The 16,371-nt window shown below is 44.5% G+C and overlaps 1 protein-coding gene across 1 annotated transcript; it reads left to right on the top strand.

The window, feature by feature from the left end:
• Positions 1 to 1,122: 1,122 nt before the first annotated feature.
• On the top strand, positions 1,123 to 16,136 carry EDN3 (endothelin 3; the record flags this gene model as incomplete). The annotated part of the gene is made up of 4 exons (XM_082491318.1): positions 1,123 to 1,174; positions 1,657 to 1,897; positions 14,331 to 14,495; positions 15,984 to 16,136. The coding sequence occupies 4 exons, from the start codon at positions 1,123 to 1,125 to the stop codon at positions 16,069 to 16,071; spliced, it is 546 nt and encodes a 181-aa protein (XP_082347444.1). The 3' UTR covers positions 16,072 to 16,136.
• Between the last annotated feature and the right edge of the window lie 235 nt (positions 16,137 to 16,371).

Below are 16,371 nucleotides of genomic sequence, written 5' to 3'. Positions count from 1 at the left end.
GTGATGCGGCAGAGAACAGCGTTCCTCCTTCGGATACCATAACCTGAGTGATCCTGCAACCGGTTTTCTACTCACAAAACAGATTTTAGTGAATATGTCAAATTGGCATGATACACAAAAGCAATTTTGGCTGCAGCTCTTTCTGTTAGCACTGAAACATACTTAATAAAACATTGTGTTTTGATTTAAAATAGCCACAATTAAATTTGCTAACCTTTCTCCACGTGCTATTTATGACATGTGTTTCCTATAACAGGATATATTACGCATACTACCATAAGGAAAGATATAGCCCATTCCCTTAACCCTTAAACCCTCACCTATTATCACTTAACAGCTGATACTGTGATAGCAAACGGAGCCCCACGCAGGAGTGGCGCTGGTTCTGGGCACAAGAGCCAGGTGTTTCACACAATCCGAACCCCCTTTCACATTTTGCACTCTAGGTAGGTTTGTCCACCAAGAGATGGCTGTAATTAACTGGGGGAAAATAAAGTATTAGTAAATTGGTGACTTAATTTCACCTGGAAAACAACTGACGGAGTCCTGGAACAAGAGCCCCAAACGTGCAGCCCAGATTGGCGCGAAACCGGCGGCTGTACCGCAAAAGTCCCCCTCCGTCCTCCCCGCGCCAGGCACCGAACGGGCTGAGGCGGCTCACGAGGGACGAACCCGCTCAGCCCGGGCCGCGGTGCGGTGCGGTACCTCCTGCCGCGGGCGCTGCGCCGCCTCCGCCCGGCTCTTCACCTGCGGCCGCCGGGGGCGGGGGCGGGGGCGGCGGGGGGGCGGCTGGGGGCGGGGGATGCCGGCGGGTGGGAGGCGTCTGCAGCTGGGAACGGCGGCTCCGGTCGGTGAGCAGCGGCGGGGCTGGGGCGGGAGGTGTGTGTGGGAAACGCCGAGCCATGGATCTCCCCGCGCGCTGACAGGGCTCTCCCCGCGGGACTCGGTCTGCGCCGGAGGGGAGTAACCGCCGGGCGAGACCCTGCGCGCACCTCGCCCGGGACCGGCCCAGGGAGCGCCGTGCGCCGCCGGCCCCGGGACATCCCCCGCGCCGACCTGACGCGGTTCCCGCTGGAGCGGCTCTCCGCGGCCTGCAGTCCCCCCGCGCGCAGCCCGGGTTTCATGGAGCTGGGTTTATTGTTCCTCTTTGGGCTTACAATTACGTCGACTGCAGGTAACGAGAATTTCCTTCGCTCTTTGCCGCTCCGCGCCTGCACACAAAGGGCTGGAGCGGGGGCTGGGGGCTGGGGCTGGAGCCTGGGCTGGGGCTGGAGCCTGGGCTGGGGCTGGAGCCTGGGCTGGGGCTGGGGCTGGGGCTGGGGCTGGGGCTGGGGCTGGGTTGGGTTTTTGCTCCCTTCTTCCCGAGGGCTGTACGCGACAGCCCGCCCGGGGCGCGGTAATGACCGCCCGCCCGGGGCATCATTCGCCCGTGGGCGGGCGCGGAGCCGGCGCGCGGGGCCAGCGGTGCCCCCGGGGCCGCGGGCGCGCCCCCGCCGCCCCTAGCGCCCGCCTAACGGTGCTGCCGGCGGCCGCGGCGGCTCCCGGGGAGCGGAGGCGGTTCGGGTCCCGTTAGACGCGGGGTCGGGCGGAGGAGGGGGCCCGCGGGGCTGGCGCCGGGGGGGAGCTGAGCGCTGTCTTTGCCTTCCCGCCGTGCAGGGTCGGCTCTGCCCCGGCCCCGCTCCCCGCCGCAGCCGCCCGGCGCAGAGGCGCGCCCGGCGGCGCTGGGGCAGAAGGAGCGGGAGGAGGGCGAGGCGGCGGCGCTGCCGGGCGGCGGCAGGGCCAGGGCGGACGGCGCGGCGCTGCGGCGGCGGGCCCGGCGCTGCACTTGCTACACCTACAAGGACAAGGAGTGCGTCTACTACTGCCACCTCGACATCATCTGGATCAACACCCCCGAGTGAGTGCGGGCGGGCGGGGCGCGAAATGGCGGAGCGGGCTGCCGGGGGTGCGACCCCGGGGGGGAGGCTACGAGGGAGGGCTGCGGGGCGGGGGGGGTCCCTGCCCGCCCCCGGGGCAGCCCCGAGGGACCTCCCGGGCGGGGGCGCCGCGGAGCCGCCCGCGGCGGGCCGGGGGTGGGGGGCGAGAGGGGCCCGCCGTGCTCCCCGGGGAGCCCGGGCCCGTCGGCAGCCCCGGGAGCGGGCGGGGGCCGCGGGCAGAGAGCCGCCCGTCGGCGCGGAGCGGCGGTCCCCGCGGGGTACGGCTGTGGTCGGGCACCGGCACCGCCGGAGGGGAACCCGTCACGGGAGAAAAAACAGCTATTTTGGAGGCGAGATCTGATTCTAATAAACCGCTCCTTGGGAAAGGAGGAGCAGCGTGCGTGTGCGCAACTGTACTGCTTCCGATCAAAATTCATGTTGAAAAATACTTTGACATTAAAATAATGACTTTTGAAAACCTCAATATACCAGATTTTAGATGTTACAAAAGAGCGCCTTGTACAACTATGTTTCATGGGAATGGCGAACATCCGTTTTTGTTTCAACTCATAATAAAAACAACTTTTGGAAACATAACATTTCCCATGAGTGGGAAGTTCTGAGTGTCAGACAGGTCAGTGGGGTGGAGTGCGGGCGCAGAAGAGCGGGTCTGGCCCGAACAGTACTTAATGCAAAGAAACCATCCCACAAGAGCAGCACTGCCTACGTCCCAAAGGTCAGAGGTCTCTTTTTCCTACACCATCCCATATATGCTCTCTCTCCAAGCAACTGAAACAGCCTTAGGGATTTGTAAAGCTTTTCACAGGCTAATAGGCTTCAGTCTTGTAGCAACCACAACAATCAGTTCACCGAAAAATAATCGGGAGAGCAGCTGAATCTAAAACCACATTTCTTTTGATGGACTTCAAGAATTACAGATCTTCGGACTGTATGGCTGTGAACTTCTACACACACACTGTCAAGTACTCCACTGACTACCGTTTGGGAACAGTTGTACTAACTCGTATCTGCCTTGGATTCAATTGCAAAGTTTTTAATCAGATTAAAATAACAAAAGGAATAGAAAGTAGCAGTAAAATAGGTTAAGTCAAATGGGGTTTAGGGCACTTAACTTGTAAATTCGCGTGTGTGTCCTGGCTAGAGGCCATGCCTGCTGACTGGACTTTTGAACGTCTACCAACCTGTGAGTATTGTATTCACACAAGTCATTCAATTCTTTGAGTTCTGTACCTGCACTAATCTACCCCAGGATTACTTAGAATTATTTTAGTCAAATATTATGGCTCAGTCAGAGCTCACCAGTGAAAGTGGAGGAACAATATTCCTTTTCCCCTATGCACTGAATAAATAGAATTCTGCTGATTTTAAACACACGCATACCCCCCTTTTTTCTTTTTTTTTTAGGATGTCCTGTTTTCAGTGTACAGGAATTATAACTCTTATTCCAGTGGGGAAGGTATTTAATGTACATTAATAGTGTGCAGTAATCCAGTGACATGGAGAATTCTTTCTGACCTGAAAGCTTTGTGCAAACCACCAAAGAAAGAAAAAAATATAGAGAATAGAGATCTATAACATTTTCATGATAACCATATAGCGTTAGCAATGAAGTGTGTATAATAGCCCAAATATTAAACAGCTGGGACTATAAGCATCTGCTTGCTTAAACTGAAGTCAGTTGTACATAGAGTAACGGCAAATCTCTCAGCTGTGTAAAGCCTACCCTTGCTGTCCAGTGCACAGGTTGGCTGGTGATGATTTGACGTCAGTTCTAGGAGATTCTGATTCTCATCACACACAATTTTTATGCCATTGGACTGGAAATTTCTATGCAAGCTATAGAATTCATGTACACAATTTGAATATTCGATTTGAATGTTAAATAGTCACATAGAATGGCACATTTTGGCTACTGTGCTCCAAAGCCATGAACCTGTATAACCTACCACCACTGCTGGAGCTGGGTAAATGGGGATGCCGGGGCCCTCTGGGGCTGATAAATGGTGAGTGGATAAGGGTGGAAAGCGGGGGAGTTGGTCCAGTAGGACGTGAATTTTCTGGCATCTGTAAGCGCCCACTAGCAGTGGGGAAAGGCGGTCTCGAAGCTGGCTGGCTGCGGCGGCTGGAGAGGCAGGTGCGGGAGCCGGGCTGCCGTGCCGTCCCGCACCGCCGGCTGCCTCTGGAGCCCGGCCTGCTCCGGGCCAGCACGGAAAGGAAAAGCTCTCCCCACAGGTGAGGTACCCGTGCAAATCTCCCTCTAAGCTGAAAGCATGCAGTCTTGATTTTCAGAAATCCTAGGGCTCTTCCTAGGAATGCTTCTATATATGAGGGCAGAGGCAGTCACTGAAATGAGTACGAACGGCGATATTAGACACTGTGGACCGTGTTCAGTGCAACAGAAGCAGGACTAAGATTTCATGTCATGCATCTGAATGAACAGGGACTAATTCTGGCCCGGTGTCCTACCTGGAACAATGTCTCAGCAAGCCAAAGGTACCTCTGGATGCGAATGAGAGCAATCAGGCCTGCTCGTGCAATTAAGCAATTAAATATCCCAAGCAAGTTACGCTACTTATTTTAAAGGGAGTAACCACTGGATCTGTACAGACTGGCTGTTTGTAAATGGGGTATTTACATTGTACGCATGTTGTTGAAAGTGTTTATATTTACTAAAAATTTGGCTCAAATGCAACTTTGAGGACCATACACACAATGGGAGGCCAGAAAGATGGTGTTAAAGATTGGAACAGTTTTCCTGACATCTGTTGATGCTGATCTTTTTGCTGCTTATTTACTTCTCACATCTTCTTGGGTTTTATTTCCTACATCAAACACTACAATTGCTTTTTTTTTTTTTTTTCTTTCTTATTTCCCCTGACTTACGTCCTTTACTTTATCATTTCTTATTCCTGTCAAATTCCTTAATATTTTCTGTTTCCAGGTTACTCTCCCCGCTGTACTTCAAAGGCAAACTTTACTTCCTCCTCTGGTTTCTTCCCCCAGCTTTTCCCAACAGAAGAGGCTGTTAAACATTGTTGTAATATATTCAAAACAAACCTTTCCTCCTGGCCTTTCCTCCTTTTCTGGAAAAGTGGTTAAAGTTTTTATTGAAACTGTTGGAGGCAGAGTGATGATAGAGGCTCTATTCCTATCCTTGCTGAGAAACCACTTAGATCAGCGGGGTGACAGGTGTGGAAAAGCACAAAATAGCAGAATATGCAGCCTCTGAGGCTCTGCGGCTATTGCCAATTAAATGAGAAGTTTTCTCTGCACACATTTCAGTATTGCTTTATACTTGTCCGTGAACCACTGGGGTTAGTGCAAACCACTGAGCGCACCAGTGTTATTTTGACATAGTGTTTTATGCTGGGAACAGCGAGAGCCTTAAGTAGAAAAGCCGATGACCTAAAGGAAGTCAGGTAAGTCAGAACAGAATAACACAATTGTGCGGTGTAGAAAAAGGCTGCATAACAAAGATAATTAAAAGCTGGTAAATTGTTCTCACTGATAAGATTGCTCAGAAATTAGTTTGCAATGTATTTTTTTGTGAAATGATTAATTATGCTTATCCTGATCTATAGCTACAGACACATTTTAGAGAAGAGAAAATGAATTGCCTTTTAAACAGTACCCACTGATATAATACAGCCACAACTTGATGCTTAATTCTGTAAGTTAGAGAAGAAAATAGTGACAAGACTTCTTTTAGATCTGCACTTCTTCAAGGGGTCCTGTATTTCAATATGAACTGAGCTTGTGCATCAGACAGCAAAATGTGGTTCAATTAGTAACATTAATGTTGCTGCCTGAAGCTTTAGAGATTAGTAAAGGATTAGAAGGTGAGAACTATAAGAAAGTGATATTATCATGAGGACACAATATCAGATACTCAAGCGGTCTTCAATTCTGAAATAAAAGTGTAACGAGAATTTATGGCGATAATCCAGACTCATTCAAAGGAGAATTAGTATCAGTCCACAATGGTAAAGATATTTCCTCACTGAAACTAACCACCAAAAATAATCATTTCTTGAAGTGTCTAAATCAAAGCAAAAGTGTTTTTTTTCTAGATGACATCTTATGTCAATGTTTGCTATTATGCTGAAAAGAGGAGTAACTGAATGAAATTCTGTGACCGTGTTATAAAGATCAGCTTACATGATGATCTAAGATCTCTCTGCCGATTACGTGAATTTCTGAATCAGGAGAATTGGATGGACAAAGTGAAAGGAAGAGTTTGATCTAACCTTGTGTTTGCGGCTCTGATGTTCTGTACTTACACATCTTCTGTGTCCTCCGTGGAAGGATGAGGGCAAGTGCTGACTTGCAGTCCGTTGCTTTGCTCTGTGGGATATATTGGTAGAGAGTATGGTGAGTGTTTCAAGGTGCGTGGTCACATCATGACACTACAAGGATGTGGTGCTTTGTCACTTTAACGAAGAAGAAATTTGTTTCTGTAATATATGCAAGTCAGATATTCCTTAGCACTAGATTGACTCCAGATAGTTCCCCTGTAGAAATGTCTTTTCCTGACCTAACGTGACCACCTGTTGGGGCCAGAAAGGCTTTTCACACACTTTCATGTTTTTGGTCTTTCCTGAAAGTGATGACAAAGGGTTTTGTTAGGGGTCCAGGACTTGTTGGAAGCTAAACTGACAACAGCAGCAGATTCCACGTACAATCAGCTCTCTAATAAGTTAATGATCTTTGCTCATTTCTAGCTTAGGTCACCATCAGAAAGTCATCTTAGAATGGAAACAATTTGCGCTCTATCATTGCTTAACTCATAGTTTTGCTCATATGTAGAGAGAGGAAGCGATGTCTTGGGATGCTGTTTGAAAAGAGAAGACTTCAGACAACCAGTTGGATACTCCTGTTCTAACTGGATGCTCTGCTGGCCAACTTTTCCTTCATAACATCTTTTTGTTACCTTCATCTCACTGGCGATTGCATTTTGTTGAACAGGAGCCCCCATAATGTATTTTAAAATGCTTTTCATCCTTATGGATATTAAGTGGTATTATAAAGTATTAAAATTACCCCATTTTTTGAGAATTATCTTCATCATTAGATAGGTATAGATGATTTCCTGTATGTTACTGGAAATAAAAGTACACAGCTAAAGATCTCTTGTTCAGCAAAACAATTAAGCGTGTGCTTATAATCTTAATAGATCAGACTGAAAATACCTGCTAGCCAAAGGCACGATGATAAAACAGTGGCTGCAAGCCAGGCAGTTCAAATACGGAAGCTAATCTGTCGGTTAAACAGTGCGCATGGTTAACCATCAGACCAAGTGCCAAAAGGGAAGTGATGAATCTTCTGTCGAGCTCATTTTATTTTCCTGAATGAAGCTTGCCTTGTGTTTTGCAGACTTTGCTATCTACATGTTCACTGAAACCTATTTGTCTTACATGTGTGGATGCTGCTGATATTAGACTACGTATACGCACCGTATGTCCTAATACAGCCTGAACGTTGAAGTGTAAAGCAGATAATCTTCCTTATCTCCATCAATTCCGTTTAACTTTTTTTGTTAGTTACAAGTTTTTGTGAAAATTTAAATGCAAGACTGTAAATATTTCTAATCCTAAAAATTGGAGAATCTTTGGTATTAAAAAGTTGCACCAATCTTCACATCAAACAGAGGATTTCAAATAGATTTATTGAACGTAACAACAGGCTGCTGCGGTTACTGTTATGTTTTATCACAGACAAACTGATTTGACTTTTAGGCCTGTTATTCAAACGTAGTTATTCTTCTTGCATATTTACATTGTGCACTGACTTCACGCTTTCAGTGTCTTACCGTCTGAAACATGCCCAGCTTGCATGTGCACAGTCTAAAAGTAGAATGTATCCTCTTAGCCTTCCTGTAAAGCTAATTACAGTACTCACAGTATTGAGTTTTTAACAGCAGTATTCTCAGAAAGACTTGAAATGATTTGGTTCTGCAGACTAAAATCTCACGTCAGTGCAGGAGGTGGCCCCGCCGAAGATGGGTCGGGGCTGAGACACCCGAATAGCTCGTGCCTTGACATTTCACTCCTGCTGCTCGTGTGGGTCTAGTTCTAAGACCAAATGGTCTTGAGGGCTGTCAAACCACAGTCGCTTTCATCGGTTTTAAATTTGAACACCATGTGTTTATTTCCCCCCAGGTTTTTGGTTTATTTGTTTTTAAACCAGCAGTGGATTTTGAGCCATACCCACTGTGGAGAGCGGTAGGAACGTGCGTTAGAGCGTGTGTTCTTCGTGTGCGCTGCTGTGGTGGCTTCAGAAGCTAGCAATAAGTACTCTGAATTTTAGTTTGAAAAAGCTACCATTTGGCATTTAGTTTGATTCCTTTCATCCATATTTTCCAGCTGCTCTGCCTTTTGGGATTTACTTCAGTGTATCTGCGTTAGAACCAGCCCACTTACTAATGCTGCTCCCTGCCAGGCGGGGGAGGAGAAGGGAGTAACGGGAGCGTGGGCCTCACAGACAGAAAACGCTGCACCGGACTTTATTCGTTTACTTAAACTAACAATCCCATATTGTGCGACAAAACTGGGAGCAGATTAGGATTGGTATGAGGTACTGAAGGATACGAGCAGTGTGGCTTTGCGAGAGGCATTTCTGTGGAACAGCGGCTCAGTTGGTTGGGTCGGGTGAGCTCTGCCCAGCCCCAATGCGTACTGGGGGTCTTCATGGAAAGATACCCCCCCCATGCCTGCTTCATACTGCGTACCTCAAGAAACGTACCCTAGCTTTTCACTCAACAACTCAAGATATTTTTCTGATCCTATTTGAAAAAGAAAACATGTAACATCATTTTGACAGCTACAGGAGGAGGATGACTGGCGATGAAACGCCTTCAGCTTCTCGCACAGTACTTAACTTGGGTACCGTGAAGTCCCAGCGGGAGGGAAATCAAAGAACTCATGGTCAGCGAAACCGGATGATGAAGCAGATGAGTGCAATCCTTGGCTTATTACTGGTGTTAGCTATAGCTAATTAACTATAACCAATTTGGGTCCTCACAAACCAGCAAGTATTAATTAAAGAGTGAGATTGACAAAAAAAAAGGAAGGTTCAACTAAATCTAGTGAGATTGTGGAGGTACATCTTTGTGCATCAGTAGCCTATTAGGTATCTAGGAACACTGCTGCTGAATTGAGGATGTGGAAAATAAAGGTGTGGCTATAAAGGATAAAAGTTTGCTTCCTCTGAAAAGAATTTTAACTGCAAAAAGCTGCTCAGAAAAAGTACAGCTTCTGTGAAGGGAGCATGTGGTTAGGATGACAGAAGACCAACAAGTCAGGCACTTCTTTGAAGGTGTTTTACTTCTGAAGTGACGATGATGAGGATGGGAAGGGAGGGAGGTACACCTATTGTGAACTGCTCTGTTAAAAACACGCCTGTTCCAGAACGCGTTGGAGCCAGCTTTCAGAGCAGCCACACAATATTACTGCAGTAGCAGTATACGCAGAAATATCTGTTATTCCCCCAAGCATCTTTCATTCTGGAGACATTTTGTTTCACTTGGAGGATGTTAAATTTTGCTTCCTTGCCGCATTCTTTGTTCTCCGCGGTCCTTACAGGGATCTCGTACATTTTAAGATTGGCTGAAAACACTGGAGCCTGTTGGGAGCCTTGCTGGCCTGGACGCGTGCCAGAAAATATATTGCTGAATACTGAAATCACAGCATCTAAGATGACTGCTGCAACCCCCTCATCCCTTTGGTTTGGCTGAAACTCTCGAGTGCCCTGGAGGTACCTACTGCGTTTAAGTGGCTGGGAAAGTAGAAAAGAGTAGCAGTTCATAGGTCAATTATAACATAGCATGAGAAACTCAGCCACATGTTATAAAAATTAAAATAAACCAACTGGATTTGTCTGCCTGAGTTCTGAATGTTCACTATAGTATAAATGAGGGACAGCAGGACTTAGGCAAATCACACTTCCCAATTAGACTTGAAGGTAGTAGTCATTCAATGGGCTGGGCTTTTTTTTCTGTGGGAAATTTTCATCGATATCACTGGTTCAGAATGGCTGTTTGTTGTCTTTTTCAACAAACAAATGCCTATTTCTGTTAATGGCAAAAATTTGCTTCAAGAGCTAGGTAAGCTTTAGGGGGAGAGCTTTTATGATTGTGTTTTGTGGACACTAAATACAGAAATAATCTAGGTTATTTCAGCATCTGAGTACCCAATCTGCAGATCTGTACTTTTTATTTTCTTTCAAAATTCTAGGAGAAACGTTGGCTGACCTAAAAATTGCCGTGTGTTCCTTCCATTGCAGAAATCAAAAGTACGTTTCAAATGACAAGAGCACACTGTGCTTTGATTAGCTTTTTGCTGCTCTATTTTATACATGGAATTATCTTCCGATAACAGATCTGTTGCACTGAATCAATTATAATTTCATCATATGGAATAATTCCAGGTACTGGTGAGTTGTGTTAGCATCTTTTTTTTTTTTTTTTTTTTGCATAGAGAGTAAAGAACAAATAGCTTACACCGAAGAGGAAGCTATTTCCTTAACCTCAGACCTTCTGTAATTTAGAAAGTGCTTTAGAACTGGGCACGCCGACTTTGATGCACCCACTCCCTGGCTGCAGTAATCATACGGGTAACTGAACTCTACAAAAGAGGGTCACTTCCACGTAAATCTCAGGGTTGTGTGTTGCCACACAGATACAGCCAGTTCAAAGCAGTACCTTGGAAAAGCTGATCCGGAATTGCAGAGCTTTGCTTGTTCTCCACTGTGTAGAGAAGGCATAGAGGACACACAGTACACATTAGCTCGTAAATATCTGGAAACCCATTTCACTGCTTCAGGAGAATTTTGTTCTCCTGAAGGAAGAAATAATGCATACTGAGTTAAAGGTCAAAAATTAAAAATTTCTTGTGAAATGTCAGTGTTAAAGAATTTAAAAAATGAGTGGATTTTGCATAGAAATTTTCAAAAGTTTGTAAATGGCTCTTGGCCACGGATCTGGTCATAATTGCAAGGAACAGAGTGTAAGGGAACTGGTTGTTCAGCATCCCCAGAAGCCGCGCAGGTGGCCAGCCAACAAATCTGCCTCTGCCTCGTTCAGCTGTTCATCTTCACTGTGGAGACACAAACCGCCCCACGTATACCAAACTCAGCGAGCTTTGACTGAAGAAAACAGATGTCTCACCTGAAATGGAAAGCAGAGAGACCTCTTAGCAACACAAGTGCTTGGTGACAATTACGTGTTGGCAGTAATTCCTATTCAGCATATAGAAATTGTGATTCTGCTTACTCATTTTGAACATGAGCATTGCAGCACCATGAAAAGTATTAATAAAAATTATCGTTTGTTAATCACATGTAACAATCTCAGATTAAGCATGCTGCTAGGCAAATTCTTCTGCTTCTTCTTCAACTGAATCTCTTTGGCATCTCCTCTCACTTCTGAAGTGCTGAGAAAGAGGCATGAACTAACTTGAAGTGCTAATGTGTTCAGCTGCTGGAATGATAACCATACAGACACTAACGTTTGCTTAAATGTTGTGATTTATGAGTTGCATCAGAGTAACTGACATGCGAGAAAACATCTACTCTGTTTTTTAGCCCTTTCTGAATACTGTGGGAAAGACTCTGGGTTGCTATTGAAGTTTATCTGTTTTGGGTTTGAATTTTTGGATTAGACATCAAACCCAGGCATACTGGGAGAATTACTATTTCCATCGCTGATTGGCAAATTAGTTGGCACATTAGCTTGCATAAACATTTTTGCTTGGGCGTTCTAGTTAAAGTTCTTACCCTTGAAAATGTCACTGCATTGGCATGTATGTCTGGACCACTGAGAATGAAGCGGTCTTGAATGCTTTTTCCAAGCTGTGAAGCATACTCTTGTAAGCGTTACAAGTTTCGTAGAACATAAGGCACTTCATTAGAAAGAAATACTAGCCGCCTCCTTGGCTTAGGGCTGTGATTCATGTTTCGTACCACTTGTAATTATACTATATTCTCCACCCCGACTGGTTGCTGGGGTTTACTTTCTCTTATGAAATACAGCAGACTGGTAATGGGCCCATTCTTCAATCACTGTAGTTCACATACTGATGTATTAAGATAAAATTGAAGCTGATGACAATTCTCGTTGGTCCATTAATTTGCAAACTGCAGCAGCTAAGGGATACACGTGCCGTTCTTCTCTGGCTCTTCAGGCAGAACCTCTGACACAGGGCATACTGCAGCTCAGTCCCACAGAGATTCTGATGTAGAGTAAGAAAAACCAGTACCATATTTTGGATAAGTGGAATTTTTATCAAGGAACCACTTTAAATGATGAGAATAACATACTACAGGATTTTACATCTTGTTAGCACAATGTGGGATGACATCTGCAAAAGCTTTAAAAAGTTCTTTATCCCCTGGCAAGCTATCTGCCACGAAATAGGGGGTTCACGTTTGGCTAGCAAAACAAAACAAAAAGCAAAATTCATCTTTTCATTTCAGCCTAAATCTGAGCAGGAAGTTGAATAATAGAATTTTACCAGACAGTTTTCACAGAGGGTTTGCCACTCTTAAAAATACAGGAACTTCCTCCTGTTCCTGCCTCTAAATACCAGTCATTACTTCGTAAGAAACATGAATGTATAAAAAATTATGGCCATATAAGCAATTATTTATTTTAGAAGTTACCTGCAGTAGCTATTTAGCATTTGTTATTCTAAAGTAGATGGCAGTATAGAATTATCAATACCCTTGAATCATAAAATGGGATGCACCCCTAATCCTGAGGACAACAAAAGGCTTTTTAAGTGACTGAGGAAAGGGGCCAAAATCAAGTCCTAAAGTCTTTTAAGACTAATATGTGTATTCTGGGTCTCCACCAGTGTCTAGGCATAGCCATAGAGTGAGGGAGGTAGTGAAAACGTGCAACGGTTTTCTGCATAGAGGCGAGGCAAACTAGCTTCTGCTGGAGAAAGACCATCTTGTGGTCTCTGACACGCAGAAATACTGCTTGGGATTGTCTATCTTTCAGTATGATTTTATGATAAATATCTATATGATAGGTGTGCTCCGGTTCAGGCTGTGAAGGATGAGACACACTGTTACAAGCTCATATGTACTGTAAGTGCAGAGGTTTGAATGAGTGATTTGCATCAACTGTACTGATGTTACATCAAAAATTACTGCAGATATTAGGAAAATAATGCTTCTGAACCTTTCAGCCCACCACGAGTGTGGGAAAATGGAAAATTTGCAGCTTTCCAATTAATAGCCTAATGATGTTTTTATGAAAGCAAATGAAAGAAGTACAACTACGTGAAGTTAGTGGTTCCAGACTGATTATTCAGGCTTTGTTCTGTAACCCTTCTGTAACCCTTCTAGATCCGTTCTTGCTTCTTCCTCTCCCTGTCCTTTTTTGTTTCCCTCTCCACTCCTCTTTCTTGCTTTTAGACATGAGATTCCCTTCAGATATTTAGTGCCTGTGGATTTGTGGGTTGCTTAGCCCATCCCTCAAGTACACAGGAATTTCTGTGGGTCTCCAGAAGTTCCATGTGGTGTACACCTGCTATCGATTGAGATTCTTTAACAACCTGGAGGAGAATAATTTATGACATCAGTCTAAACTATCCAATGCTTTATGGGGATGTTAGCAGGCAGTGACGAAGCATGCCCTTTTCTGATAATAATATTGATCAAATATAACGCATTAAAGTACAAAGCATACCAGACTGCAGAGAAATAAAGAGAACAACCCCTTAGTATTTCTTGGTGTGCTGTGGTACAGAATACGATCTCTTGTAGAAAAGTACTAGTAGATACATCTGAGAAAGATTATCAAGCTGTTTCTTAGTTTTATAACTCCATGGGTCACGTTCCAAACATGATGCAGTAAACAAATCATGCTGACAGCTTTCTCCATTTCTCAATGATAAAATTAATGGCAAATCAGGCTCTGAATCACAAAGATAACAACAATGACATGATATTACTTATCTGGTGGAAATCACCACAGCGCTTTTGTCCCCTCATTCCAGCTACGGCACTGGACATCACAAATTTTGTGCACTTGTGGGGAGTAGCCGACACAATATAGGAAGAAGCAGTAAAAGAAGCAATAGCCTGGGGTTGTATTGGTATCAGCTGTTAGGTAGTCAGAAGTTTTTTAGACAGCCAGCGTAGTTGACAATTAATTCTGCCAGTCGAGCTGATTGGCTGCTACTTTATAACTTCTGCTTAATCAGCTCAGGCTTTGTACAAAGTTGTGATCTGTTACAGGGAGAACTTCTTACATAAGCTTAGGGTTTGATTTTTTGTGCCGCTGTTTATTGCTTTGCATCAATAGATCTATTTTCTAAAACAGAAAAGGTATGGCATATCGTTTCAGTTGGATCCTAAAATATACAGTATTTGTGATTCTCACAACAGGAGGACTGTGCCATATGGGCTCTCTAACTACAGAGGCAGTTTTAGAGGCAAAAGGTCTACAGGCCAGATGCAAAGTACTTTCCAGTCTTCGTTTCGGTGTTCTTGTTTGGATGCCTATGACAAACAGTGTATGCAGTTTTGCAGAAGAATGCAAGACAGAAGAAGGTGAGTATCATTTCTTAACATTACTAACTGTCTACATGATTTGACTATTTAGTGGAGATAAATTAATCAAGTTGCGTGTATCGAATGGAAGAGATTAACAAATATATTGATTTTAAATTAAATTGTTGTGGTGGGTTAACCCTGGCCAGCAGCCAAGCCCTTACACAGCCGCTTGTTCGCTTCCCCTGAAGTGGGACAGAGGAGTGAACAGGAAGAATGAAAGCGAGAAAACTCACGTGTCACAATCAGGAGAGTTTAATAGGTGAAGGAAAGAGGCCAGACCCAGCACAGTACTGCTCTGAATTTTCTTTTCGCTCTTTCTTTTTATGATGTGTCATTTTTGAAACAGCAGCTCTCCTGTCCAGTTAGGGGCACGCTTAATACTGCGGTATTTTAGAATGTTGTTTTATTGAGTCTAATGAAGAGTATGACATTGTCAGTTTATGGATGGCTCTGTAAGGGCAATTGATGAGAACACAGTGACAAGCTTAGCAAATCTCTCTTCCCCAGAAATCATGGCTCAATGAAAGACACAGAGGAGAAAGACCCATGCGGGGAAGAGGAACACGCTTTCATTCAGTAGCACAGAGAGTTCGGAGGGTTCTGAACAGTCAGGTATGCTACAGATGTTTAACGTTGAAATATTAATTTTCCTTAAATTTTCTTTGTATTTGCAGAACTCTGAATTCTTGCAACTGAATATTATACATTCTTGCTAAATAAGGGCAGAATTTGGCCCATGAGTTGTGTGTTTGGTTAATTTACTTTTTAAAATAACCTTTAGCATACTCAGAACTACTGTAACCTTCCTCGTGCTGATATAGCTCCTTCAAAAGTTGGATTCTTTGGCTATAAGCCAATACATATTTTGGCAACAGTCCCCCCTTTTTTCTTTTTTTTTTAGGGCAAGGGCTGTTCCTGTCTATCATCCTTTTGCTCATTTAGCACTGCAACAACTGAAGCTACATGTCCCAGTGCAGTGCAGTGCTTCAGTAAGACTTAAACTGTCAGGTGAAGAAACGGAACAAACTTTGTGGAAAAAGTATTTGGAAGGAAGAATAAATCTACTTCAGATGCCAGATATAAAGAGGTTACTGTGACCTTGTAGGCAGTTTCAAAAAGTTCCAGTTCCGAATCTACTATTGCTACGTACAAAATGCAGAATGGTGTCAGGATAAGCAAAGACTTGTAGTTCTGGGTAAAAGGAAGCAGCCATTAGAACCAGAACAGTTTTTTTATTCCAAAAAAAAAAGTCACACCATTGCCCAAAATTTTTTGCTATGAAGGAAAGCACTTGGATTGGAAGTCCCCAAGCTGAATTTATTGCTACGATTATTTGATCAGAGCTAATTAGACAACTGGGTAGCATTCACTCTGCGTATACATAATCAAGGGCATGACCCATAGTTCTATCAGGTAAGAGAGTTAGTTCTGAATGAATAATTAAGCAGTTTGGGTTTTGTTTGTCTTTTTTTTTTTTTTTTAAAGCTTCAATGTTTATTTGCTGAAGCTCAGAAGCAAGAGCTTAAAACTGCAACTCTTCCCAGAGATGGACAAACTTGATGCTTCAGTCTGATGCCAGTGGAGAATTCAGCAGTACGCAACACTCGCTTCAACAATGCCACCCTGAGGGCGCGTGAACCTGTAGGAAGAAGCTTTCTCCCACGCTGCCCTCGCGAGAGGCTCAGTAAAGGATAATCTTTATCATGTAACCTGGCAGGGAATGTATCCCTATTGAAGAAAAATTCAAAGGCAGATCCAAACTTCAGCAATGCAGAGTTTCAGGGAACATTTTTCTTAAAAAAGTACAGTATCAACACACTGTTCCGCTTGCTGCTTGCTGCATGTCGGAAGAATCCATCCACGGCTTTATGCA

This window comes from Vanellus vanellus (genome assembly GCF_965231255.1).
Source record: "Vanellus vanellus genome assembly, chromosome: 15".
In the NCBI taxonomy this organism is placed as follows: domain Eukaryota; kingdom Metazoa; phylum Chordata; class Aves; order Charadriiformes; family Charadriidae; genus Vanellus; species Vanellus vanellus.
Note: the sequence above shows the minus strand (reverse complement) of the source record. Positions and strands in the feature narration are given on the sequence as shown.